Source organism: Felis catus, chromosome E2, assembly GCF_018350175.1.
Source record: "Felis catus isolate Fca126 chromosome E2, F.catus_Fca126_mat1.0, whole genome shotgun sequence".
NCBI classification, from domain to species: domain Eukaryota; kingdom Metazoa; phylum Chordata; class Mammalia; order Carnivora; family Felidae; genus Felis; species Felis catus.
Window position 1 is genome coordinate 10,651,055 of NC_058382.1, and position 26,511 is coordinate 10,677,565.

The following is a 26,511-nucleotide window of genomic DNA, read 5'->3' on the forward strand; positions in this document are numbered from 1 at the left end:
CTCAATAATTTTTTTCAGCTTATTTATTCATTATTGAGAGTGATTTTACCTATGAATCACCATCCGTCGAAAGGTTACATGCAAAGGACTGTTACAAGCTATCACACATCCTATCACTCAATCCTCACATCTCCCCTACGAGGGAATCTTATTTCCTCACTTTTGTTTCCTGAACCGTTTGAGAGTAAGCGGCCAGCATCACCCCTCACCGCCTCATCTCTGAATCTCTGGCCTGTAACTTCTGGAAACAAAGGCCCCTCTCCTATGTATAGTCTTTTGACTTCTACACCGTTCGGGTCTCCTTCTCTCGTCCTGTCCATCCCAAAACACTCCACTCGAGCCTGTGCTCTCGCCTCTGGGACAGGACGAGACAGAATAGCCTGATTTAAATAATGAAAGAGGGAGGCAGCTGTTAGAAACTTTGAACCTGTCGAGGGAATCACGTGGGTGGCTGTCCTCCTCCCTCGGGGGACCCTCACTGTCCACTATGACCCCATGGCCCTGTCTCTGGGTGGGCCTGGGAGGCCCCACTGGCTGGCCCTGGGATATTCTGATGTTGAATTCTTCTGGCACTGTCATCAGAGAGGGCCACAGGGCAGAGCCCCAGGATCTAAGGACCCGGGAGCTGAGACCTGGGAGTCCCTGCTCTGTTCACCTTTGAGCCTTGAGCCGGGGGCAGGGAGGGCGCAGCAAGGCTGGGGTGGCTCAGAGAGGTGAGGCCTCCCTGAGCCTGCACCAGATACCCCACGCTTGGGTGCGAGAGAAGACACACGCTCTGGGCTGAAGTCTTGTTGGGCAGAGAAGGTCAGGGACAGTGAGGTGACAGGTCACTGCCTGGGGTGGGGCCTGCAGGATGGGATGCTGCCTGATTGATAAATCGTTGAATAAAGCCCATGAGATCTCTAAATTTTACTCAGTTGGATTTTATTTCCTTTTTTTTTTAAGGTTTTATTTATTTTGGAGAGAGCACAAGCGAGGGAGGGGCGGGGGGGGGGACAGAAGATCTGAAGCGGCTCTGTGCTGACAGCAGGGAACCAGATGTGGGGCTTGAACTCACAAATCTGGAGATCATGACCTGAGGCAAAGTCTGAGGCTCAACTGACTGAGCCACCCACGTGCCCCTGGATTTTGTTTCTTAACCCTTTTCTTCCTCCCGGGACAGGAGAGGATCAGACAAGCCCTCTTCCTGTTACGGGATCGAGGAACTAGGTCGGTATTACGAAAATTGGTCCTCCCACCCCCCAGAAAAAAGATAACGAATTCAGCATCTATCCTGCCTTTTACGCAAGAACTGGACCGCAGTGTAGACCATTAGCTGAGAAAGACAAGTATTTCTTTCTAGAAGTAGTCCAAATAGGGACACCTGGGTGGCTCAGGCCGGTTAAGCGTCTGACTCTTGATTTCGTCTCAGGTGGTGATCTCACGGTTCATGGGGTTGAACCCCACATCAGGCTCTGTGCTGACCGCACGGAGCCTGCTTGGGGTTCTCTCTCTGCCTCTGTCTCTGCCCCTCCCCTACTCGCGTGCTCTCTCTTTCTCTCTCCAAATAAATAAATAGACTTAAAGAAAAATTAGTCCAACCAATAAAGGTAGAAAAAAGGGACAGAGTTACATTATTACTATTTGGCGACTCTGAATGAATGAATAGATCTAAGCGGCAGCTCAGCCGCCCTCGTTGCAGCGTTGGGGGGGGGGGGGGGGAGCGGGGCGGGGCAAGTGGATGGGATGCGCCTCCTGGTGGAAGTCCTGCGCACTACACGTGATGTGTCCATCCCTTCCCTGGAAACAGGAGGAATCTCGCTCCTAGCGCAGGCCCTTGGCAGAGGCCGAGATTGTGCTCCAGACTGTGGAAAACCGCAGGACAAACAACCTTGTTCCTTCATCACGTAAACTACCAGGAAACAGGGGCGCCTGGGTGGCTCCGTCGGTTGAGCGTCCGACTTCAGCTCAGGTCACCATCTCGCGGTCCGCGAGTTCGAGCCCCGCGTCGGGCTCTGGGCTGATGGCTCAGAGCCTGGAGCCTGTTTCCGATCCTGTGTCTCTCGCTCTCTCTGACCCTCCCCCATTCATGCTCTGTCTCTCTCTGTCTCAAAAATAAATAAACGTTACAAAAAAAATTAAAAAAAAGGAAACACCAACCATGTCAGCACTTGATCCTGGACTTCTGGCCTCCAGAATCATGAGGAAGTCAGTTTCTGTCGTTTAAGCTCCTCTCAGCCTGTGGTACCGTGTTATGGCTGCCTTGGAAAATGGGTACAAAAGGACACATGGAAAAGAGAAAGGGGAACCAAGAACAGGGCCATGACTGGGGGAGGCAACAGCGTCTCCTGTGGAATGGGGTTGGCTTGAGACTCACTGAAATACCACAGGACACAGAGTCCCCTCAGCCCCCAGGAGACCCGTGGGACCCCCCCCCCCCAGAGGGCAAGGCCCTGGGGAAGAGCAGGCTCTGGAGAGAGGCCTCTGTTCTGGATGCCAAAGGAGGGCATGACCTCCTTGTGCCTCAGTTTCCTTATCTGTACAAGATGGATCACATGGTACCTACTTGTCAGGGCTGACATGAGACTTAAGGATCAAGGAGAACACAGGTTTTTTAACGTTTATTTATTTTGAGAGAGAGAGAGAGACTGCAGGGGAGGGGCATCGAGAGAGGGAGAAAGAATCCCAAGGAGGCTCCACACTGTCAGCACAGAGCCCAACATGGGGCTTGATCCCACGAACCATGAGATCATGACCTGAGCTAAAATCAAGAGTTGGACGCTTAACCAACTGAGCCACCCAGGTGCCCCAAGGGGTATAAGCCTTGAATGGCTCTTAGCACATAATCACTCACTAAACTTGCGTGATAGTATTTCCTCTCCCTTGAGAAGAAGGAGAATGAGGTGGGGCGCAACGAAGCATGCTGCACAAAAGCTCAACCAGAGACAAGACCCTCCCACAACCGTCAGGCACAAGGGCACACTGGAAGTCACATTCTTTTTTTTTTTTTTTTTAATGTTTCTTTATTTTTGAGAGACAGGGAGAGAGAGAGCACAAGCAGGGGAGGAGCAAAGAGAGAGGGAGACACAGAGTCCTAAGCAGGCTCCAGGCTCTGAGCTGACAGCACAGAGCCTGACACTGGGCTCAAACTCACAAACGGCAAGATCATGACCTGAGCCAAAGTCAGACACTCAACCAACTGAGCCACCCAGGAGCCACTGGAAGTCACGTTCTTGACAATGGCCACCGTGGAGCCCCCGATGTAGGCCTGAGGAGGGAGCAGGGAACTAAGGGATGCCACACCCTCCTTGACTTCAGTCACAATGCCTCGACGGTGTCTCAGTTACCTCCTAGTGCCTAACGATACGCCCCAAACTCAGTGCTGCCGAACAACCACTGTGCTTGCTTCCCACTGAATCACAGCCAAATGGTTCGTGAACTCGGGGTGGAGAAGGCTTTGGGCGGAGGCTCACTGGCCCCTTTGCCAAGAGCCATTGACTCGAAGTCAAGTCTTCCCCAGAAGGAGTCTACCTCTCCTAACCTCTGTGCAGGTGTTTCCTGGCGAGGCTGGAGGTGGGCTGGGCTCCAGGCCTGGTCGTGTTTACCAAAGAAGAGGATGAGGTCAGGGCACAAGAGGAAACCATGCTACCCAGGACAGGGCTGAGCTTGGTGTCTCTGAGACGGGAGGAGGCTGGCCGGCTTGCCGGGGCCCAGAACGTGGTCTCACAGGGCAGCTGAGCGAGGCAGCTGAGCGAGGCCCTCGGGTAGGAGGAGGAGGGAGATCGGGACAAGGTACGGAAGTGGGGGTGGGGGTGGGTCTTGGAGGCCGTGCTGGGGGCGGGGCCAGGGCTCTCGGACACTGGAGGCCGCCAATCTGACAGCAGTGAGGCTTTGGGGTCAGACAGCCCCGAGTCTCAATCCTGTCCCCATACCTTCCGAAGGCGCCAAGATGCCGTTCGCAGGTAGTATGACCCACCTCCATTTTTGATGTCAGGTCCTGACGGCTTCAGGCCCCATACCCCCGGCTTCTGCTTCGCGTGGGCAGACGGACCTATGAGAGAGCCAATACTCTCCCTCTCTTGACACCGGCAGGAAGTTCCAAGCGCTTAAACCCGTCCCACATCCAGGAACCCTCATCGGCCCCAACTCCTAGCCCAAAGGAAGGCCAAAGCCACCCACTTCAGTCATCTCACGTGGACTTCCCTCCGGACTGCTCATGAGCCCTGCCCTGTACCGTTGCTCTCTGTGTGCACGATCAACTCTATTTTGTACGGGTGTCATCTGTCCCACATCAATATAAATTCCCCGGGAAGGGGCTGTCCAGCCTCCAACAGGAGACACTAGATACTCAAATAAAAAGTTCCACCACCAGGGGCGTGGGAGTGGTTCAGTCAGGTAAGCCTCCGACTTCAGCTCTGGTCATGATCTCAAAGGTCGTGGGTTCGAGTCCTGTGTCGGGCTCTGTGCTGACAGCTCAGAGCCTGGAACCTGCTTTGGATTCTATATCTCCCTCTCTCTCTGCTCCTCCCTCCTCTTGCACTCTGTCTCTCTCCCTCTCAAACAAAAATAAAAAACATTAAACATTAAAAAAAAAAAGTTTCACAATCAGCTGCCTTCTTGTCCCCCATCCCAGCCCTGGCCACTCTTGTCCAGGGATGAGTCAACCATCTGTAATGGTCCTAGAGTTCTACGGGGAAACAGACTAGGGCTGCCATGGCCAACGCCACGTACCCAGTTGTCGGGACTCTGTCTCTTTCCCCCTCAGGATGCTCAGGGTCTCACAGGAAGTCAGAGTATCTCCCACCCCCACCCCAGGTCCCAGGATACAGGAAAGACCCCAGCAAAGGGACCCACTGCAGGTCACAGACACAGTCTGGACTGACCTCCCGGCCCACCTCCATCAGTCCTTGGCCAGCTCCTCCAGCAAGGACAGGAAGGTCCTGCCCTCAGCCCTTCCTGAGGGAGAGGCCCCGGGTGCCGTGTTCCCACACCTCTTGGGTACCACTGGCAAATCTGTACCTTCTGGAATGTGCAACAGAAAAGGACATTTCCTTTCCTCCTGTCACCGGCTTCCTACTTCGCTCCAGGAGAAAATACCTGCGACTCCCTCCTGGCATCCCGAGGGCATTCTCTGCATCGTTGTTCAGAAGGCCCTCCCAGGTGAAAAGCAGGAAACGCCTCCTCCCATCCACTTGTACAAGAATATCTGTAGCAGAGTTATTCATAATAGCCTCAAGCTGGGGACAACCTGAATGTCTCTCAGCGGGTGAATGGGTGTGGTGTGGGTCTCAGCCTTTATCTGCTGGGAACGCCTGAAGGGCTCACCCGGGCGCCCATGCCGTTGTGGTGAGTCCCCAGTGGCATTTCCCCAACCGCAGCCAGTGTGGCGGCTGGATCTGCCTTGGTGTTTTGTTTTTTTTTTTTCATGTTTGTTTACTTTTGAGAGAGAGAGAGGAGGAAGAGTGTGAGCGAGGGAGGGGCAGACAGAGAGGGAGACAGAGAATCGGAAGCAGGCTCTGAGCCGTCAGCACAAGGCCCAACGTGGGGCTTGAACCCACAAACCGTGAGATCATGACCTGAGCTGAGGTCGGACACTCAACGAACTGCTGAGCCACCCCGGTGCCCCCACCCTTGTATTTCTTATTATGATCCCAGAACACGCGTCGGCAACAACCACCAGGGAACTGTGAATAAGACGGATCACGCACAAGTCATAGAGGGTACGCGGCATGCCCAGGGACACACGGCGAGGTCCCAGGTAGCGAGAGAGGGAAGATGCACGCACCTGGGGCTCTGCTTCTACTAGGGGCTGAGGATGCGGTGTCTAGGGTTTCACAGGTTCACTCTTTCTGGGTGAATTTATTTTTTTTTTCAACGTTTATTTATTTTTGGGACAGAGAGAGACAGAGCATGAACGGGGGAGGGGCAGAGGGAGAGGGAAACACAGAATCGGAAACAGGCTCCAGGCTCCGAGCCATCAGCCCAGAGCCCGACGTGGGGCTTGAACCCACGGACCGCGAGATCGTGACCTGGCTGAAGTCGGACGCTTAACCAACTGAGCCACCCAGGTGCCCCACGTCTAACTTTTTTTTTTAAAATTTTTTTTTCAACGTTTATTTATTTTTGGGACAGAGAGAGACAGAGCATGAACAGGGGAGGGGCAGAGAGAGAGGGAGACACAGAATCGGAAACAGTCTCCAGGCTCTGAGCCATCAGCCCAGAGCCCGACGCGGGGCTCGAACTCATGGACCGCGAGATCGTGACCCGGCTGAAGTCGGACGCTTAACCGACTGCGCCACCCAGGCGCCCCTCTTTCTGGGTGAATTTAAAGCATAAGAGCAGGGGGCACTTGGGTGGCTCAGTCGGTTAAGCATCTGAGTCTTGATTTCGGCTCCGGTCATGATCTCACAGTTCGTGAGTTTGAGCCCCGCGTCAAGGCTCCACACCGACAATCCAGAACCTGCTTGGGGTTCTGTCTCTCCCTCTCTCTCTGCCCCACCCCGGCTCGTGCGCACGCTCTCTCTCTCCCTCTCTCAAAATAAATAAAGCATAACATCAGGACTTGCACTCAACCCGTCAATTACATAGGTTACCCCAGACTTTCTAAAGAGGAATTTCATGGGGAGGGGGGTGGCCTGGTTCCTTAGCCGGTTATTTTTTTCCCCTCTGCAATTCCATATTGCTAATTTCATTCTCCCACATAAAAACCATGGTTCCTCCCCGAACATCCACAGATGTTGTCATCCGCTCAGTTCTACCCACAAAACGATTATACCATAAAAAGATTTTGGTTTGGATAAGAGTCTGAATCACTGAATTTCTCATATGTCATCACGACGCAATTATTACCACTGTGTTTTAAGCTTCTTACCCTGTATTTTCCTTCTTTTATGTTTATTTACTTCTTTTGAAAGAGACAGAGAAAGAGAGAGAGAGAGAAGGAAAGAGTGTGAGCAGGGAAGGAGCAGAGAGAGAGGGAGACAGAGAATCCCAAGCAGGTTCCGTGCTGTCAGTGCAGAGCCTGACTCGGGGCTCAAACTCACGAACCGAGATCACGGCCTGAACCAAAACCCAGAGTTAGACGCTTAACCGACGGAGCCACCGAGGCGCCCCAGGAACACAATACACTTTAAAATATTTACTGAGATATTCATGACCTTGTAACTGGGAAATGTTATGTGGTACATTACACTGAAAAAAGTGAGATGTTTTCATTTCTCTCTCTCTGTATACAGGTGTGGATTTTTTTTAAAAAAGCACTTAGTACGTTTGCAAGCACATTCTGCACCAGTGGCCACCATTTCATCGTGAAGCCGGGTGAGGGGAGTACGGAGCTCATGAGCTGACCAAATCATGGGGATCTGGATGGAGCAAGGAGGGTCAGCACTGCAAGTGTCTCCCCCGCATCATCCCCTCCCCGGTCACCTCCACCCCTCGAGAATGAGAATCTTCTCTCCAACCCAATGAGTTCATCATCTCACAAGCTCTGCAAGGTTGACCCTGCTATGATCTCATTCACGGCCCTGTGGGCCCAGAAATGCATCAACTGGGGCCACTTCAAGTCCTGTTCCAAGCCTGGAGACACCAGGACATTTCATTGTCCCGGGACATGCGTCTCTAAGTTTGGGTGGTGGCTTTGGAGGGAGTGTCCCTCTCCACCTCAGACATGATGGGGACAGCCCCCTCCCCCCAACCTGAGCCCAGGTTCAGAGTCCCTCCTCCACCCCCCGGCCCACAGGAAAACAGCAAGAGAACTGAGTGCCAATCCTTAGTCCCAGTGCTTGCCCTTGCCCATAATCCCCCCGCATCTGACCCAGAAGGGATGGTGTCAAAACCCTGATGTGAAGTTGGAAACTGGTCGTGAGGCTACATACGGGTGGATCTGAACCCAGAGGACATAGCATAAAAAAGAGAGGAAATTGGGAAGGTCACAGAAGTGGCAGGATAAAGGAGAGCCTAGAGAGACCCCAGGGGCTAAATGAAGACTTGATTCTGATTCTGCCATATTCCAAGTGTCCCCAGAGCCTGCCTCACCCCCGGCTGTGTCCACCCAGCACTTGATCTGCTAGTCTGAGAACTGGCCCCGTGTTTCCTGGGGCGGGGGGGCCCCGTATGGCCACACTCCGAGTGCCCCACCTCCCACTTCTGATCTTCTCCAGCTCAGTCCGAGCAGAGCTGCACCCAACCCCCTCCCGGAGAGAAGTTCTCGTGAGGGATGGTTTGAAATGGCGTCCAGATCCCCCTTTTCAGTCTGGAATGAACCTCCTTCCCCTCTCCTTCCCTTCCTGATCCCAGGGTTTGTGGTAAACATATATGATGCACTTTTTAAATCGTGAAAGACATTAGGGACCCTTGGGTGGCTCAGTCTGCTAAGCATCCGACTCATGATTTCAGTGCAGGTCATGATCCCAGGATCATGGGATCGAGCCCCCCGTGAGGCCCTGTGCTGACAGCACAGAACCTGCTGGGGATTCTCTCTCTCCCCCTCTCTCTCTCTGGCCTTCCCCCAGATGCACACACACTCTCTCAAAATAAATAAACTTAAAAAAGAATAAATTCTGAGACCTTAAAATTATTTTCTATGTATTAATTTCATTTTTCAACACTTTTATATCAAAATTGGGACAGAAAAGGGAGGTGCTCTGGGTCACTGAGGTGGTGTCTCTCCAAACAGGGTGCAAATAGGCGCCTCCCTCCCGGGCTTTCTCAAAGGTTCCAGACCTTTGGCTCACTGACTGAGCCACCCAGGTGCACCTGAGATGACATTTAGTTCAAACATCCCAGCCTCCCATCCATCAACGTTGATTCAGGAGGGCCCTGAGGAGTCCTCTGAGGGGGAAGGTCAGAGTCTTATGGATTGTCCACTTTGACCGTGTCCTCTATGTTGTGTTACTAAGTCCAGATCTGTCAGTTTCCAGAATCCCATAATGCCGACATGTTTGGTTTATTCCAAAGAAATCATTTTGGAGGCAAATAAATTCTTCCCGTGTGAGCGTCCAAACTCCCACACCACTGCTTACTGGCCGTGGGGCCAAGGGGTGAGTCCAGCCCTGGGTTTGGGATTCCAGGATAGGCGAATTTTTGCCCCCTGGGGGTGGCCTATCCCGCCTGGTCCACGCTCGCGCAGCCCTGCCCCATCCCCGATGCCCGCCAGGGGGCGCAGCGGTCCGGTCCTCCCTCCTCCGGGCAAGAGGAGTCAGGAGGTACTCAGCACTGACCACTCCTCCTTCCCTATGGATGGTGGCCCAACCCCCTGTCCCACACCCTGGCGAGGTCGACGCAAGAACCCCAGGCTTTGTGATAAAGATGGGATTTTACTCACTGAAACCAGGCGACCATGGTGAGTATCTTGAAATGCGTTCATACGTTGAAAAAGCAGGCATACCTCGCCACCTGTGAGAGCAAAGACCCAGGTCCACCATTTATGGCCTTCCCAAACTGTCAAGCTCCCCTGATGACAATCTAGGTAAAACTGTAGGATGTGTGGAGTCCCTTGCGTTTTGCATCGGGCCAGAAAAGGGCCTAAGGTCTTGAAAAATATGTCAGGGCAGTGTCCCCAGGGCCAGCCTGGGGATTGTACCTAATGATACTGTGTAGGGGTAAGGGTGAGGGGTCAGGGCCCTGGGGACTTCCCAGAGCACAATAATCTCTCAGGATTGTCCAGAATCATAGAAAGGGGACCAGTCACCCTACGCAGGAGAGAGTCAGGCTGAGCGTCTCCTGTTCCCAAACACAACTCCATGCTGCACACCCAACTCAACAACAGACCCCTCTCTCCAGGATCATTCAGGAAGCAGAATCCAGCAGTCGGCGGACACTGAAGAGGGGCAGAGAAAGGGAGCAGGAGAGAGACAGCCAGAGATGGAGGGACAGACAGAATGTGGGCAGAGGAGTGGAAGAGAGAGACCCGAGAAGGAAGCTCTCCCCCCCCCCCCACATCGCCCCCTTTCGGGCCTGCTTCCTCTGGCAGCGGCATTCTCCACTGTGGGTCTCACCGCCTCGGTAGCGGGCTGTACAACCCCTTGAGTTAGTCTTGAATGATATGTTTTATAATCAAAATAGATTAGAAAATGGTTATTAGGTGCCTCACAGAATCGTATCAAATGCTGTTTAGTGAAACTCCTCAGGGCCGTTGTAAACCTTGGCGGCCAAATGGTTCGATACTCAGTAACGGAGCGGGCTCCAGGCGAGAGCCCCGCTTTCAGACTGGGCTGCCCGTCTTGTTTCCCAGTTGAGGGCCCATCTCTCGAGGCCTGGATTCAATGCACTTCCTGGGGAGACGCAGGGCAGGCCTGGACGCCTCACCGACATCCAAAGTACAGTAGAGGCATGGAGACCAGCCAGGGTGACGGCGACAGCACCGACCACGGGGCATGGCTTGGAGAGGTCTCTGAGGAGGGACAGCCAAGCAAGGCCCCAGCCGCATGCTCCAGGGCCCAGAGCCTCATCTCTCAAAGGAGCTGAGTCACAAAAGGGCAGGAAGGTGGAGGGAGATCCAGACAGGACTGATTTGCCTGTTTTTGATTTTTCATATTGTTAGAATAATACTGGGTGGCTCAGTCGGTTAAACATCTGACTCTTGATTTCGGCTCAGGTCACGATCTCACAGTTTGCGAGATCAAGCCTTACATTGGGCCCTGCGCTGACCGCGGGAGCCTGCTTGGGATTCTCTCTCTCCCTCTCTCTCCGCCCCTCCCCCAGGCTCTCTCTCAAAATAAATAAATGAACTTTATTTTTATTTTATTTTATTTCATTTAAAAAATTTTTTTTTCAACATTTATTTATTTTTTGGGGGGACAGAGAGAGACAGAGCATGAACGGGGAGGGGCAGAGAGAGAGGGAGACACAGAATCGGAAACAGGCTCCAGGCTCCGAGCCATCAGCCCAGAGCCCGACGCGGGGCTCGAACTCCCGGACCGCGAGATCGTGACCTGGCTGAAGTCGGACGCTTAACCGACTGCGCCACCCAGGTGCCCCAATAAATGAACTTTAAAAAAATACGAATACAATACGTGGTCCTCTGATTTGTCTGGCTTCTTTCACCTGTTTTCAAGAGGCATCCGGGTTGTTGTGTGTATCAGTATCTTGTGTATGTTGTGAGGAACAAGATTTCATTACACGGATACATCACATTCAGTTTATCCACCCGTCAACTGATGGACATTCGTGATATTTGCACCTTCTGACTCTTGGGAATCCTGCCGCTGTGAACGAATGATTGTCTGAACAACTACTTCAGTTCTTTTGGGTATCTACCCAGGAGCATAATTGCTGGTTCATGCAGTAATTCTCTGCTTAATAACTTATCGAAGGACAGACACTTTGGGGTGCAATTTCTCCAAACCCACTAATACCTTTCCCCCCACTTAAAAAATCATCACCATTCTCGTGGGTGCGTAGTGATAGATAATTCCTAGTAGTTTTGATTTGCATTTCCCGAATAAAAATGACTTTGCGCATCTTTTCATGTGCGTGTTGGGGACATTTGGATATCTTCTTTGGAGAAATATTTATCCAAGCCCTTTGCCAATTTTTAAATTGTCTTGTCTGTCTTTTTGTAAGAGTTCTATATATATTCTGGATATGATATTCTCGATCACTGTCAGATTATGATTTGCAAATATTTTCTCCCATCCTGTGGGCTGTATTTTCACGCTTCTTGATAGAGAGAGGTCCAGTTTCATTATTCTCCCTGTAGATATCCATTTGACTCAGCACCACGTGTTGAAAACTATTCTTTCCACACTGAATGGCCTTGGTGCTCTCATCAAAAATCAACTGGGGGCGCCTGGGTGGCTCAGTCAGTTGAGCATCCAACTCTTGATTTTGGCACAGGTCATAATCTCCCAGTTGTGGGATCAAGCCCCCAAGTCAGGCTCTGCGCTGAACATGGAGGCTGCTTGGGATTCTCTCTCCCTCTGTTCCCCTCCCATGCTTGCTCGCTCTCTCAACATAAACAAACAAACATTAAAAAAATTAATTGGCCATAGGGGTACCTATTTGGCACAAAGTGTGCAACTCTTGATCTTGGGGTTGTGAGTTAGAGTCCCATGTTGGGTGTGATGATTACTTAAAAATAAAATCTTAAATCAACTGGCCATAGATGTATGGATTTATTTCTAGAACCTCAATTACATTCTGTCGATCTGTGTGTCTTCCCTTATGTCAGTACCATACTGTTTTGATTACTGTATCTTTATTTTTTTTTAATTTTTTTTAACGTTTATTTACTTTTGAGACAGAGAGAAACAGAGCATGAATGGGGGAGGGTCAGAAAGAGGGAGACACAGAATCCGAAACAGGCTCCAGGCTCTGAGCCGTCAGCACAGAGCCCGATGCGGGGCTCGAACTCACGGACCGCGAGATCATGACCCGAGCCAAAGTCAGCCGCTTAACCGACTGAGCCACCCAGGTGCTCCAATTACTGTATCTTTATAGTAAGTTTAAAATCAGGATGTGTGGGGTTGTCTGGGTGGTTCAGTCAGTTAAGCATTTGACTCAGTCGGTTAAGTGTCCGACTTTGGCTCAGGTCATGATCTCTCAGTCCGTGAGTTCGAGCCCCACGGAGCCTGGAGCCTGCTTCAGATTTTGTCTCCCTCTCTCTGCCCCTCCACCACTCACACTATGTCTCTGTCTCTCTCTCTCTCTCAAAAATAAACATTAAAAACAACTTTTTTTTTTTAAATAAGTAAAATCAGGATGTTTGAATCTTCCAACTTCGTTCTTCTTTTTCAAGATTCTTTTAGCTATTCAGGGCCCCTTGAAATTCCATATGAATTTGAGAATGAGCTTTTACATTTCTGGAAAAAGAAGAAGGAGGAGGAGATGGAAAGGAAGAGAAAGAGGAAGAGGGAGAAGGAGAAGGAGAAGGAGAAGGAGGAGGAGGAGGAGGAGGAGGAGGAGGAGGAGGAGGAGGAGAAGGAGAAGGAGGAGGAGAAGGAAGGAGGAGGAGGAGGAGGGGAAAAGGCCATTGGGATTTTGCTAGGGATTGAATAGAATCTATAGATTGCTTTGGGAGGCAATAAGCTTAACAATGTAAATGAAACTGATTTTGGGGGTGAGGATGGGACCTTGCTATGGAAGGAGATGAGGGCAGGGAAAGGAAGAGGCTGGGGTAGAAGATGAGGTTCGCTTGGGAGTGGCTGTGACTGGAGATGGGGTTCTGTCCTCTGTCCCCTGGAGGCTGCATTGAGATAGTCACATCTCTGGGGTTGCCACTGGTTCAGTCGATGGTCAAGCAGCAGATTCCGCAGGTCCCTTTATCTCTAGAGAACGAATGGTGATGGCAGATCTCCAGTCCTCTTCCCTGGCCCCCCAAGGGCATTGCTCAGCTCTGGAGCTGGGGCAGATGTCAGACAGGATAGCTGTCACTTTGGAACTTGATGTCAGATTCTTTAAGATCCAGGAGAGGACAGATGACCCCTTCATTCCCCTAAATGCCTCCAGTAATAAGGCCACTTGAGCAAAAAGGAAGGTGTGGCATATACTTCAGAGCCATCCCCACTCTCCCAAGTTGAAATAGTGAATAATGCCTTATCGATGTGACCCTGCAAATCTTTTTCCAGGTTCTTCTGTATGTGACTACCTGCCCTGCCCGTCCACTCCGTGACCTCACACTCCCAGCCCAAGGACCAGAGTGTAGTAACCGCAGCTGATATTATTCAGGTGCAAGAGACTGTGACAGGCAGTGACATTTTCTTTCCAGATTTGGAAATTCTTATTTGAATGAGTCGGCAAAATGGGAAATTTGCCAGGTTTCTGGGGGTCACTCGTGAAGCCAAGACAGGGACTCAAATGCCACAGGGATACCATGTCAACTTCCATATCAGCTTTTTAGTCATTTATTCGAGGACACACAACTTGTACATCGCAGGCACTGATCTTAGGTTCAGGATCTGAGAGTCAGTGTGGAGGCTGACCCTGCAAAACTCACTGTTCTCATTAGGCTTAGAGGGGAGAGAGACTGGGAGAGATGGAAGGGCCCAGGAGAGAAGAGAGAATATAAATGAGAGAACGGGAAGAAGTTGTGCTGGGCACTAGGTGAGTGATCAATGGCTTTGGAGTTGATTGATGTGATATCAGTGTCATTATCCTACTTGTTTCATTGATGTGCTGGATGAAAAAGCCCACAACCATCACTAGACCCTCAGGTAGACCATGGCCTCATTAGAATGAAGACAACAGGATGGATAAATGTTTTCACTCATCTCCTTCATGGAAATGAATCAGCTTTGTGCCTGACTATGCTTGATCTGAGAGACAGGGGAGTAGCTCTTCCTCAGTGAGAAGCCACTTGGGACCAGAACGTGGAGCCACTTCCCTTAGGGAGGCTGACAGTGCATTTTATTGCCTATTTTTCTTTTCATTTTCTTTTGAGACTGAGTGTAAGCTGCACAGTGATGTACGACCTATTTTCCCCAGTGGACACAGGCCAGTGGTTAGTAAAATCGGGAACAGAGAAGGCTCTGAGCCCAAGATCAACTCCCTCGGTCCTGGCAGAGCCCCCATGCTGTTGGTGGCCTGAATCTCCGGCCCCCAGCACAGGGCTGGGTCTGATGTGTATGGGGTGGAGGAGCTGGGGAGTGGGGAGTTGTGAGGGAGGCTATCCAGGAGAGAGGTCCTGAGACCGCCCCCAGGGCATGAAATCCCACAGGACACACATGAGCAACAGCATTACAGGCAGGGCAGAGAGGCTGCCTGGGGTGGGAGAGGCTCGAGCTTCAGGCTGATTTCTGACCAATTCACAGAAAGCCATTATGTCAAGACAGACATGTGGAGTTAGATACACCCTGAACACAGGGCTTTCATCATGCATGCATCCATTCATCCATTCATCCATCCATCCATACATCCGTCCATCCATCCATCTATCCATCCATTCCATATTCCTCAGGCACCTGCTCTGTCACCAGCCCTATGGTAATCAGTGCTAAAGACACAGTGGTGAATTAGTCCCAGGACCTATCCTTCTGGTACTTATGTCCAATGGGGAACATAAATCATCCCAAATAATAGTGACTCACAGTGAGTAGGGCTGGAACAGAGGGTCAAGGGGATCACGATGGCTTCCTGGAGGAAGGGACATCAGAGCTATGACTCTAAGAATGAGCGAGAACTGACTGTTTCAAGGAGGCTCAGCCCTGGGAGGGCAGAGGGTGGGGCCAGTCACCCCGTGGGCCTCTGAGAGGATTCTGGACTTAACCTCATGGGGTCCTATGCAGAAATGGAAGTGGTGAGATTTGAATCTGTGGAAGATCCCAGCATTTGTCTCCTGTGAGGGGGGTGGTCACAGGGTTGAGACCGGAGGCAGGAGGCCAAGGAGGAGGCTTCTGAAGCAGTCACTGTGGAGTAACCAGAGTCCTAAATGTCTGCTCCCTCCAAGGAGTGGGGGATGGCACGCTGTCCTCCCAGTACATCCTCCCCCGCTCTTCAGGCCTCTCCTCTCCTCAGCGAGCCGCAAGGTAGAGAAGTGTTCTCCAAACTGTGGATCATGACACTTGCCCAGGATGTAAGACCAACGCGTTTGTCACAATGGGTGCTTTAAACATTAAATTCTTGACTTGGATTCAGGTCATGATCTTGTAGTTCGTGGGTTCGAGCCCCGGCACCAGGCTCTGCGCTGGCAGCAAGGAGCCTGCTTGGGAGTCAGTCTCTCTCCTTCTCCTCCTCCTCCTCCTCCTCCTCCTCCTCCTCCTCCTCCTCCTCCTCCTCTCTGTTTCTGTCCCTCCCCCGCTTGTTCTCTCTCTCCCTCTTTCTCTCTGCCTCTGAATAAATAAACTTTAAAAAAATTGAAAAATAAAAAATGGATTCAGCTCCTCCACCCTTAGTCCCAGGTGTTTCCTGGGGAGGCTGAAGGTAGGCTCCACTCACCTGGAGTCTTCATGCCCCTCCCCTTTTAGCAGCACTGCCTCCTGTGTTGCAATGGGAGATGAGTAGGTTCCCCAGGTGTGGGTAGCGGTGTCTATCGAAGTCTCTGTATAAGGCCCCAGACCCAGCTCTTCTGCTGCCCTGCCATCGACTGCCCTGGAGCTGCATCGAGAACCATGGTGCCCAGGACCTTTGGTAAGGGCACTCCAGCCCCAAGCTTCTGTGACATCACACCCCTAATGCACCTCTGAACCTCAGACCTAATGCTCTCCTGCCCACCCAGCCTTGGCTTCCTACTTGGTAATCACCCCCAGGTTATCTCTGACTTCATCGGTCCTAACCTGCAAAAATATTAGACTCAGCTCTTCCCCTGGCCCTCCCTGCCACCCTGAGTCAACATCCACCCTGAGCTGTTCCCAACAGCGAAAGGAGGTCAGTGACGTCACGTTGTGCACCCTGGTGGCGACCAGAAGGCTCCTCTCTCGCATTATTCGCGTTCCCCTTCTGCTTCTCAGCTGCTGTCTGGATTTCTGAACTCCTGAGCTCAGGCTCAGAGGGAATCGCAGGTGAGAGCAGGCGTAGCGAGAAGGGAAGAAGGGATGATACTACGGATGGAGGTAGGGGCTCCAGAGGTCCCAGACTAATCCTCGGAATCCAATCCAGCTCTGAGTCCCCCAGATCCTGGACTGTGGATGGCACAGCTGGTGCTCAGGTGTAGAGACCCCTGTTACCCCGTGGAGCAGTGCTGTGGTGAGGGGGCCTGACTCGGGGGTTCCAGGTGAACCTGCTGACTTTGCTTCCAGCACGGTTTTCCCAAGTCCTTGAGCTCTCAGAACGGGCTGCTGGGAGGTTGAAGGTCCCAGGCATGAGGCTCGATTGCACCAGGATCTGTGCCCATGTGAGGGGTCTATTCACATTCAGGCTCAGGGAGGAAGGAGAAGTGGATGGAGTTTTGTCATCTATGGTCCATTCAGATGAGCAATGCCTGCTGTGTTCATAACACTTCCTTTTGGGTAACTACGAGTCTCCAGCATCTCCTTCTGTGTACTTCCTGCCCCTCCCCCCTTCTCCTTCCCCTCTCTTCTCCTCTCGCTCAAGTTGAATGAAGAGTAGCCCAACCACCTTCCAGAATTGCTTTTTATCCAAGCCACCCTAGGAATCCAGCGAGAGCCCACCCCACACCCATTTAGCTGCTCATTCGCTCTCATCCCCACCCCTGACAACCACCAATGTGCATTCTGTCTCCATGGATTTTCCTACTAGTTTAGATATTTCGTTTAAATGGAATCAATCAGGGGCGCCTGGGTGGTTCAGTCGGTTGAGCATCCGACTCTTGGTTTCAGCTCAGGTCATGATCTCATGGTTTGTGGGTTCCAGCCCCACATCGGGCTCTGCATAGACAGTGCAGAGCCTGCTTGGGGTTTCTCTCTCCCCCCCCCCTCTCTCTGCCCCTCCCCAGCTTGATCTGTGTCTCAAAAAATAAATAAACATAAAAATTAAAGGGAATCAATCATACCATACATGACTTTTTATGTTACTTTCATCTTCCCCTTTGCATAATATTTTTGAGGCTTATTGACACTGTAGAATTTACCAGTACTAATTCCTTTTTTAAAAAGTGTATTTATTTTGGGGGGGGGGGGTTGGGGAGGGGCAGAGAGTGAGGGAGAGAGACAGAATCCCAAGCAGTGCACTTAGCACTCGGAGCCTGACGCGGGGCTTGAACTCATGAACCATGAGATCATGACCTGGGCAGAGATCAAGAATCAGATGTTTAACCAACTGAGCCATCCAGGTGCCCCTACTTCATTCCTTTTTATAGCTGAATAATATTCCACCCTGTCTATATACCACAATTTGTTTATCCATGCATCGTTTAATGGGCATTTGGGCTGTTCCCATCTTTTGGCCACTGGGAATAGTACTGTTATGAACATGTGTATATGTGTATTTGAGTACCTGTTCTCACGTCTTCAGGGTATATCCCTAGGAGTAGAATTTCTGGGTCAAATGGTAATTCTATGTTTAGCTCTTTAAGGAGCTGTCAAACTGTTTTCCACGGTTGCTAAACCATTTTATATTCCTATCAGCAATGTACGAGGGTTCAGATTTCTCCACCTCCTTCCCTATCCTTGTGATTTTCCACTTTTCTTTTTATGACAGCCACCCTCGTGGATGTGAAGACATAGCCTATAGTTTTAATTTGCACTCCCTTAATGAACAGTGATGAGCATCTCTTCATGTGCTGACTGGCTGTCTGTACGTCCTTTTGGAAAAGTGGATACTTTTTCCACTTTTAAACTGGGGTGTCTTTTATTATTGAGCTGTAGGAGTTTTTCAACAAATTCTGGATACTTACCTCTTATCATATATGTGATTTACAAATACTTCCTCCCATTACGTGATTGTCTTTTCACTTCCTTGATATTTTTGTGTGCAGCACACAGGTTTTCATTTTGATAAATTCTATTTTTTTTTTTCTTGGTCTCTTGTGCTTTTGATGTCATAGCCAAGAAAACATGGCCTAAACCCAAGGTCATTAAGATTTACTCCACTGTTTTCTGCTAATGATTTTATGGTGTTAGCTCTTATATTTAGGTCTATGATCAATGTGAAGTTAATCTTTGTGTATGGTATGGGAGAGATCCTTCTTTCTCTCCTTCTCCACGTCCTTCTTATTCTCTTTTGCACACAGACACCCAGTTTTCCCAGCACCATTTGTTGAAAAGATTATTCTTTTCCCTAGTTCATTGCCATAGCACTTTTGTTGAAATTTAATTGACCGTAATTACACTGGTTTATTTCTCGACTGTCGATTCGGCCCACTGATCTACATGTGAGTCCCTTAGGTCAATACCACACGGAATTAACTAGTATAGCTTTGGAGTAAGCTTTGAAATGATGGCGCATCAGTTCAACAACTTTGTTCTTTGCTTTGGCTACTCTGGGTCCCTTGCATTTCAGTATGAATCTTAGGATCAGCTTGCTCATTTCTGCAAAGAAGCCAGCTAGCATTTTGACAGGAATGGCATTGAACTTATAGGTCAATTTGGGAGCACTGGCGCTTTACCAGTATTACATTTTTCAACTGATGTACATTTATGGAGCTCGATTTATTTACACGTTCTTGAAATTCTTTCAACAGCTGTATTGTTTTCAGTGTGCCCGTTCTGCACTCCCCTTGTTAAATTTATTAACAAGCATTTTATTATTGTTGGTACTATTGTAAGTAGAATTTAAAAAAAATTTTTAATGTTTATTTATTTTTGAGAGAGAGAGACAGAGTGTGAGCAGGGGAGGGGCAGAGAGAGAGGGGGAGACAGAATCCGAAGCAGGCTCCAGGCTCTGAGTTGTCAGCACAGAGCCTGACACTGGGCTCAAACTCATGGACCATGAGATCATGACCTGGGCTGAAGTCGGATGCTTAACCGATTGAGCCACCCAGGTGCCCCCGTAAGTAGAATTATTTTCTTAATTTCAATTTCAGATGGCTCTTTGCTAGTGTGTACAATGGGCTTTTATATGTTGGCCTTGCATCTTGCAACCTTGCTTAATTCATCTGTTAGTTCTGTAGTGGCCTGAGTAGCTTCCTTAAGCATTGTTAATGTACTAGATGATCATGGTACTTGAAAACAGAAATCGTTTCACACCTTCTTTTCCAATTTGAATGTTTCTTCTCTTTCTTGCCGAATTTCTCTGGCTTGAACTTCTAGTGCAATGTTAAATCGAGTGGTGAGGGTGAATGTACTTGTCCTGTTCCAGATGTTGGGAAGAGGTGCATACAGTCTTTTGCCATTAGGTACAGTAAGCTGTGGGTTTTCTTGTAGATCAGGTTGAGGAAGATCTCTGGATTCCCAATTTGTTCTTTGTTGTTGTTACTATTTTAATCACAAAAGAGTATAAATTTTGTCAAATGCCTTTTCTGTATCATTGAGATAATCATGTTTCCCTCTGCCCATATTCTACTAATAAGGTTTATTACATTGAATAATTGTCATATGTTGAACCAACCTTGCATTCCTGGGATAAATCCCACTTGGTCATGGTGTAGAATCCTTTATATAAGCTGTTGGATTTTGTTTGTTAGTATTTTTTCTTGGGAATTTCTTAATTTATATTTATAAGAGATGTTGGTCTATAGGTTTCTTTTCTTGTGATGTTTTTGGTTTTGATAGTAGGGTAATATTAGCCTCATAAACTGAGTTGGGAAGTTCTGTTGTTTTATTTTTTGAAATTTATGGGGCACCTGAATGGCTCAGTCGGTTAAGTGTCTGACTTCAGCTCAGGTCATGATCTCATGGCTCATGAGTTTGAGCCCCATGTCAGGCTCGGTACTGACAGCTCAGAGCCTGGAGCCTGCTTCGAATTCTGTGTCTCCCTCTCTCTCTGCCCCTCCCCTGCTCATGCTCTCTCTGTCTCAAAAAAAACAACCCAACATTCTTTTTCGAAGTTTATGAATGATTGGCATTAATTTAAGGATGGTTTTTTTTCTTGGTCATTTTAGCTACAGTTTTGTCGACTCTGTTAATCTTTTCAAAGAACACGCTTTTAATTTTATTGATTTTCCATGTTGTTTTTTTCTATTCTCCATTTCATTTACTTTCCTTAGTATCATCACTGTTTCCTTGGTTCTGCTCCCCTGGGTTTGTTTGCTCTTATTTTTCCAGTCAGAAGACTGAATTATTGCTTTGAGATCTTTCTTCTCTTATCAAATAGGCGTTACGTCTATAAAGTTCTCTGCCATCACTGCTGTAAGCTGTATACCATATGTTTTGATACATGGTGTTTTCGTTTTCATTTGTCTCAAACCATTTTTGAATTTCCTTTGTGACTTTAGATTTCCTTGACCCACTGGTTATTTTACTTAGGAACTGGCTCTTATATTGCTGCATATTTGTGAGCCTCCCAAATTTTCTTCTGTTATTTACTGCTCCTTGAATTCCACTGTGGTCAGAGAACGTACTTGGTATGGTTTCAATCCTTTTATATTATTGAGGCTTTTCCTATGGCTTAGAATATGGTAGAGCTTATAGAATGTTACATGTGTACTTGAAAGAATGCATATTTTGCTATTTTGAAGTGTTCTACAGATGTTTGTTATGTTTAATTGGCTTCTAGTGCTTTTACAAGTATCCTATATTCTTTTTTTTTTTTAAGAGAAAGAGAGCAGGAGTTGGGGAGAGGGGCCGAGGGAGAAAGAGAGAGAGAGAGAGGGAGAGAGAGCACGACAGAATCTCAAGCAGGCTCCATGTTCAGCTCAGAGGCCCATGGAGGGCTCGATCCCATGACCCTGGGATCATGACCTGAGCTGAAATCAAGAGTCGGACACTCAACAGACTGGACCACCCAGGTACCCCCAAGTATTCTATACTCTTGATGACCATCTATCTGCTGTTTTGTTCTATTATTGAAAATGGGGTGTTGAAGTCTCCAGCTATTGCTGGATTATCTATCTTTTTTTGTTTGTTTGTTTGTTTAGAACTCAAAACCTTTATTTGCACTGTAAAAGGGAAGAAAAGTGATTGGTAACCGCGTGTGTGATGCAACAGAATTAGTTCTTACCATAGAGAGCGACACATCAGCACTCTAACCACCTACTCTTATAGTTCTGATTTCACAAGAGCATACATACCCAAACATATTTCCCCACATGTGCATGACTAATACTTGCTAAGTTCCAGTGACAATAACTGTATTACACCTAGGACACTGGTAAAGAACTGAACTATCATGCCAATATTTTGAAACATTCAAAAAAAAAAAAAAAAGGCCCAGAAGGCAGAAAAATCCCAAGGGAAAAAAGTATTGGGGATTTTAAATTTTTTAAGTGAAATTTATTTAAAAATTTTTTATGCTTATTTACTCTCTCAATAGAGACAGAGAGAGCGTGAATGGGGGAGGAGCAGAGAAAAGGGAGACACAGAAGCTGAGGCAGGCTCCAGGTTCTGAGCCGTCATCACAGAGCCCGATGTGGGGCTCAAACTCACAAACCGCGAGATCGTGACCTGAGCTGAAGTCAGACTCCCAACCGACTGAGTCACCGAGGGGCCCCAGGCGCCCCAATTTTTAAAATGAAATTTAAAGGGACGAAGGACATGACAAAAAGCCACTGGGATTACTTTACCAATTCAATAGATGCATCTCAGAAATGACTATTATCATAAAGGGGTTTCAGATCTTTCCCTGAATTTTTATAAGCAGACCACATCTAGTAAAGGTCCCACCTCCCCAGTTTTGCTTTACTCCCTAAACTGATTTTGGCCAGTAGTTTCCCCTCTAGTACTGGGTCATCTCAGAAGTACCTTAGGGCCACCTCGGTGGCTCAGATGGTTAAGTGTCCGACCCCTGGCTTAGGCTCAGGTCATGATCTCACAGTTCATGAGTTCGAGCCCTGCATGGGACTCTGCACTGACAGCACAGAGACTACCTGGGATTCTCTCTCTCCCTCTCTCTCTGCCCCTCTGCCCCCTCTGAAAATAAATAAGTAAACATTTTTTTAAAAAGCACATTAGACACACAAGCTGACAGGTGGGGCCCATCGGGAGTGTCCAGATCCAAACACCTCAGTTTACCCTAAGCTTCCCTCTACCTGGGCTGCACGCTCAAGTGCCACCTCACATGCCATCCGTTACTTACCGTTAACATTATTATGATCTGCCCTTGAGCCATATGCTCTTCGGATCCTCACAACGATCCATGGGGGGAGAAATCCGCAAACTGTCACTCTCCCCTGGTTCTCTGCCTCGAGTTCATGGAGCCTGCGCCCTTCTGCTAGATCACGTGATGACCGTGAGCAGGGTCCCAAATAGCTCTCCAGAGAGTAAATAAAGTGGTTTGGGACAGAGTTGCTTGAACGTTCTAAGGATAAGGTACCTGGGAGATACAGAAATGGCAGGTGTTTTGTAGGGGAGGAAACTTAAAACAAATGGAGAAGCCATCCTCTCTGCATCCTCGCTAATGCTGGGGCCACCACGCGGAGGAAACCGCACTCACTATCTGATATGCGGTAGCCCAGGAGGTGGGGGCTCAGGTTATGGAGGAACAGGACACTTTCCATCTGCAAGTCGTAGAAGATGGACCCAGACCTTTGGCTCCTGTTTTATCCATATGATCTCATGGTTACCTGCCTCTGTGTGCTTTCAAAGCAAGGACAGCTGTGGAATGCGTGAACTTGGGCACTAACCCGGTCACGTGATTGCATTTATAAACACCCTTCGGGTCGCCTCCGTTCTTTCCCATTTCCTGCATCTCTCCAACTCCGTCCCTAGTCGTGGGGGGGGGGGGGGGGGGGGGGCAGAAGGCGCAATACAGGTAAGGGGAGCTCCAAGTCCAAGACCCTTTCAAGCCCAGCCGTATCCCCAAAGCAGCCCTGCACCCAAATTCTCTCCTTGTCAATCTTACCCCAGCTTCCTTCCTCTTCCTTTCCATCCTCTGGATATCTTTAACACCTGCCCCACCCCCTCTCCCACCTGGGAAACTCCACTGCATTCTTAGAATCCTAAGCTATGGCATCCCAAGTTTCTCTTGCATTCACTCCCCTTTAAAGGGTCCAGGCTGCTCGGACCCAGCTGTCTAGACTCTTACGTGCATCAGGAACTAGCCCTTAGGCAGAGGTGGCCCCAAACCCAAACCTGTAGTGCAAATCTGGAGCCAAGCCTTCCCCATACTGGCCTGCCCTCCCTGAGGCCAGTCAACCCAGGGGCCGCACTCCAGCCCCATCCTCAACCTCCTTTCCCTCTCCTCCAGCTCCTGTGTGTGTATTAGTCTTTCTTCTCCTCCAGCGCTCAAAGACTGTCACAGGTGAGAACCAGGATGGGGAAGAATGAAGAGGGACGAGGCTCCCCTTGGGAAGTGGGGTCACGGTTCACAGAGGGCTCCTGACTGGGGGAGTTAGTGCCGGGACCTCCTTGGGCTCACACCAGCAATCTCTGCCCAGATGCCCCCATGGGCCCAGGGCTGTGGCTATGTCAGCAGGCGCCCAGGTGTGGGGACAAGATCTACAACCCTTTGGAGCAGTGCTGTAATGATGACACCATCCTGCCCCTGAATCGGACCAACCTCTGTGGCCCTAATTGCACCTTCTGGCCCTGCTTTGAGCTCTGCTGTCCTGAGTCCTTTGACCCCAAGAAGTATGTTGTGAAGTTGAAGGTTCTGGGTGTGAAGTCTCGATGCTATTCCTCCCCCATCTCCGGGGACTGTGCCAGGTAAGGACCTCGCCCCTGGCTGAGGAAAAGAGGGTAGGGATGAGGAGGAAGGAGGAAGGGAGTGTGGGGGTCTAGGCCATTCCTTTTGAGGACACCCTGCTCACTTGATCTCCAGCAGTGACTCAAATCTTATCATTCATCCCCTTGTCTGTGCTTCATAATTTATTGGTTCCTCCTTCTTTGCAGCAGAAAGACGTTTTCTCATTTGGAAAGATATTGAAGAAAATAAGTTTCCACTAAGGCAGCTTGGAAAGGAAGCCTGGGGCGGGCATCAGCATCTGCACAACGAAGAGCCTGGGATTTCCACCTTGGGGAGACCTTAGCTGACCGCCACTTGGTTTTCCCAGTGTGCTCCATTTTAACGTCTGCCCATTATCTCTGTCATTGCTCCCTTGTCCTTCGGTCCCTCTGTCCTGATTCACCACCCTTGCTGATACGTGTTAATCGGTCACCCCACGGAGGTGCCGTGTACCATAGGCACCCGTGATTCTTTGGTTGCTCTATGAAACCCCTTTTGCTATTAAATATCCATGGGATTCTGCTGCAAAAATAATGTGCTCTTCAGACTCGTAACTTCTCTGGAGAAGATTTTCCAGCATGTATCAGACTTGCTTGTACTTCTGTATGGCCTCCTAAGTTAAGAGATATGACAGATGCCAGTAGGCCTATTGGGCAACTCCTAGCTGCTGAGTTCATTATGGTTCAAGTTGCTAATGGCATGTGGGAAAGAGTCTTCATTCTTGCCAGAGCAGAGTAGAAGGATCTAGTGAGGCTCATAGGCTTCACCCTTAGAGATAACGCCCAAGAGAGATTACTACAGTGTTCTGTGTCCAGCCCTTGGGAAAGAGGATTTCTGATTGCCCTAAGTTACCTGAAGGAGTAACAGAAGTGTCATCAAAATGGTGAAATGGAAGTTTTCTACCATCTTCCCCTCAAAGAGCATTGATTTTGACGATCACCTACCATTCAAGAGTTTAGCTCAGCCACTGCACGGTGTTGGTGCCTCAAAATCCTTTTTATTTGGCCAAGCAGCCTTCAGGGAACCTTAAACTGGCACCCTCCCCCATTCCCCCGTGCAAGTGCAAATCTAAGTTCCTGATTTCCCTAACAGCCCTTAAGGTCAACAGTCTCCCTTACCCCCCAGGGCCTTCCCCTGGGTGCCCCTTAGATAAGATCCCTGTGGACCTTACCAAAACACTGCCCTTTATGGTTTAAATGGACCAATCTGGCCTTAGCCCAGGGACCCCAAAACATTCCACTCATAGACCTAAATAAAGGCATGTGCCCAGAGTCCTGCCTCTCTCTCTCTCTCTGCCTGCACCCTGCCTTGACCACCTCATGTGGCCCCTTGCGTCTTGCCATGTACTTCTTCTAGAACCTGTAACAAATTATTTATTTTCATTGCTCTTGTGATCTTTAATTGAACCTTGGCTTACCAGCTAGTTGGCTCTCCATGCTCCGCTTAACAACTGTTAATTTAACAAAGTCGTAACACCCACAAACAAGGCTGCCTTTGTGGAAATCCGGGGTCCAACACAGAAGTTCCAGCACACCACTGGAGGGGAAAGAAAGAAAGAAAGAAAGAAAGAAAGAAAGAAAGAAAGAGAGAGAGGGAGGGAGGGAGGGAGGGAGGGAAGAAGGAAGGAAGGAAGGAAGGAAGGAAGGAAGGAAGGAAGGAAGGAAGGAAGGAAGGGGAAAGGAAAGCTAAGATTGGCCACACTGGAGAGGGTAAGAGAAACCATTTCACCCGATTTTCATTACACCTCCCCAAAGGCAGCACAGTTGAGCGCCTGGAGAGACCCTCTCAGCCTGTGGTTTCTCCCATGGGGAAGGTGAGAGCCTGTGAGTAAGCACGTGGCTTCCCCAGCTGTGTGGAATGGTGCCAAAGAGATTAACCTCTTCCTTACCCCATCCAGAAATCAGAGGTGTGATTCTACCTGACTGGGGAACGGGGAGAGGCTGGGAGAAGGGAAGCTAGGGTCTTGAGGGCATAAAGGTGCTACAGATCCTACGAATTACTTTGCACACACCACCAGGAAGCCCACCCGTGAGCTACTAGGGATGCCTCACCTGTAGATCCCTCCAAATGGCCCACAGGTACCTCCAATCCCGTGTGCATCTCTACCCACCCTCCACACACTCATCCTAGGGCATGCCCCGGGGGGGGGCAGCCAGTTCACACTGGTTTTGCATACAGCTAGAGAGCACATGTAGGACACTGATCCAGCTCTGCAGGATGGGTAGAAGGCACACAAACTTGGGCATTCAGCACTGCCCAGGGAAAACAAATGGGAGGCTGTCAGCACCTGGCTTGCCTTTGCAGTATCAAGAGAAGGCACCCAATTTTAAGAATTCCACCCAGGGGCGCCTGGGTGGCTCAGTCGGTTAAGCGTCCGGCTTTGGCTCAGGTCATGATCTCACGGCTCGCCAAGTCTGAGCCCCGCTCAGGCTCTTTGCTGAC

General features: G+C 49.5%; 2 protein-coding genes across 7 annotated transcripts in view; one reads left to right on the top strand and one right to left on the bottom strand.

Annotated features, from left to right (window-relative positions):
- The window catches only part of HIF3A (hypoxia inducible factor 3 subunit alpha), a 66,439-nt gene extending 40,822 nt beyond the window's left edge, over positions 1-25,617 (bottom strand). For 3 of the 6 annotated variants that reach the window (XM_045045826.1, XM_045045824.1, XM_045045828.1), the window contains exons 1-3: positions 25,487-25,617; positions 22,483-22,719; positions 9,302-9,372 (exon numbers count right to left, since the gene is read on the bottom strand). In XM_045045826.1, the coding sequence (XP_044901761.1) occupies positions 9,302-9,362 (61 nt within the window). In that variant the 5' untranslated portion in view covers positions 9,363-9,372; positions 22,483-22,719; positions 25,487-25,617. Of the gene's footprint in view, positions 1-9,301; positions 9,373-15,849; positions 15,988-22,482; positions 22,720-25,486 lie in introns of those variants that run through there. The other 3 variants (XM_045045827.1, XM_045045825.1, XM_045045829.1) reach the window with 2 other exon arrangements.
- LOC101101352 (insulin growth factor-like family member 3) lies at positions 15,940-25,340 on the top strand. Its single transcript, XM_003997666.5, has 4 exons — positions 15,940-16,041; positions 23,593-23,646; positions 23,783-24,050; positions 24,237-25,340. The coding sequence occupies exons 1-4, from the start codon at positions 16,023-16,025 to the stop codon at positions 24,268-24,270; spliced, it is 375 nt and encodes a 124-aa protein (XP_003997715.2). The 5' UTR covers positions 15,940-16,022; the 3' UTR covers positions 24,271-25,340.
- Positions 25,618-26,511: the final 894 nt, after the last annotated feature.

Bases quoted from the DNA above. Each gene is read 5' to 3' on its own strand.
- LOC101101352 (XM_003997666.5), top strand. The intron at 23,647-23,782 runs GTGAGAACCAGG...ATCTCTGCCCAG, and splicing joins GCGCTCAAAGACTGTCACAG to ATGCCCCCATGGGCCCAGGG. The intron at 24,051-24,236 runs GTAAGGACCTCG...CCTTCTTTGCAG, and splicing joins ATCTCCGGGGACTGTGCCAG to CAGAAAGACGTTTTCTCATT.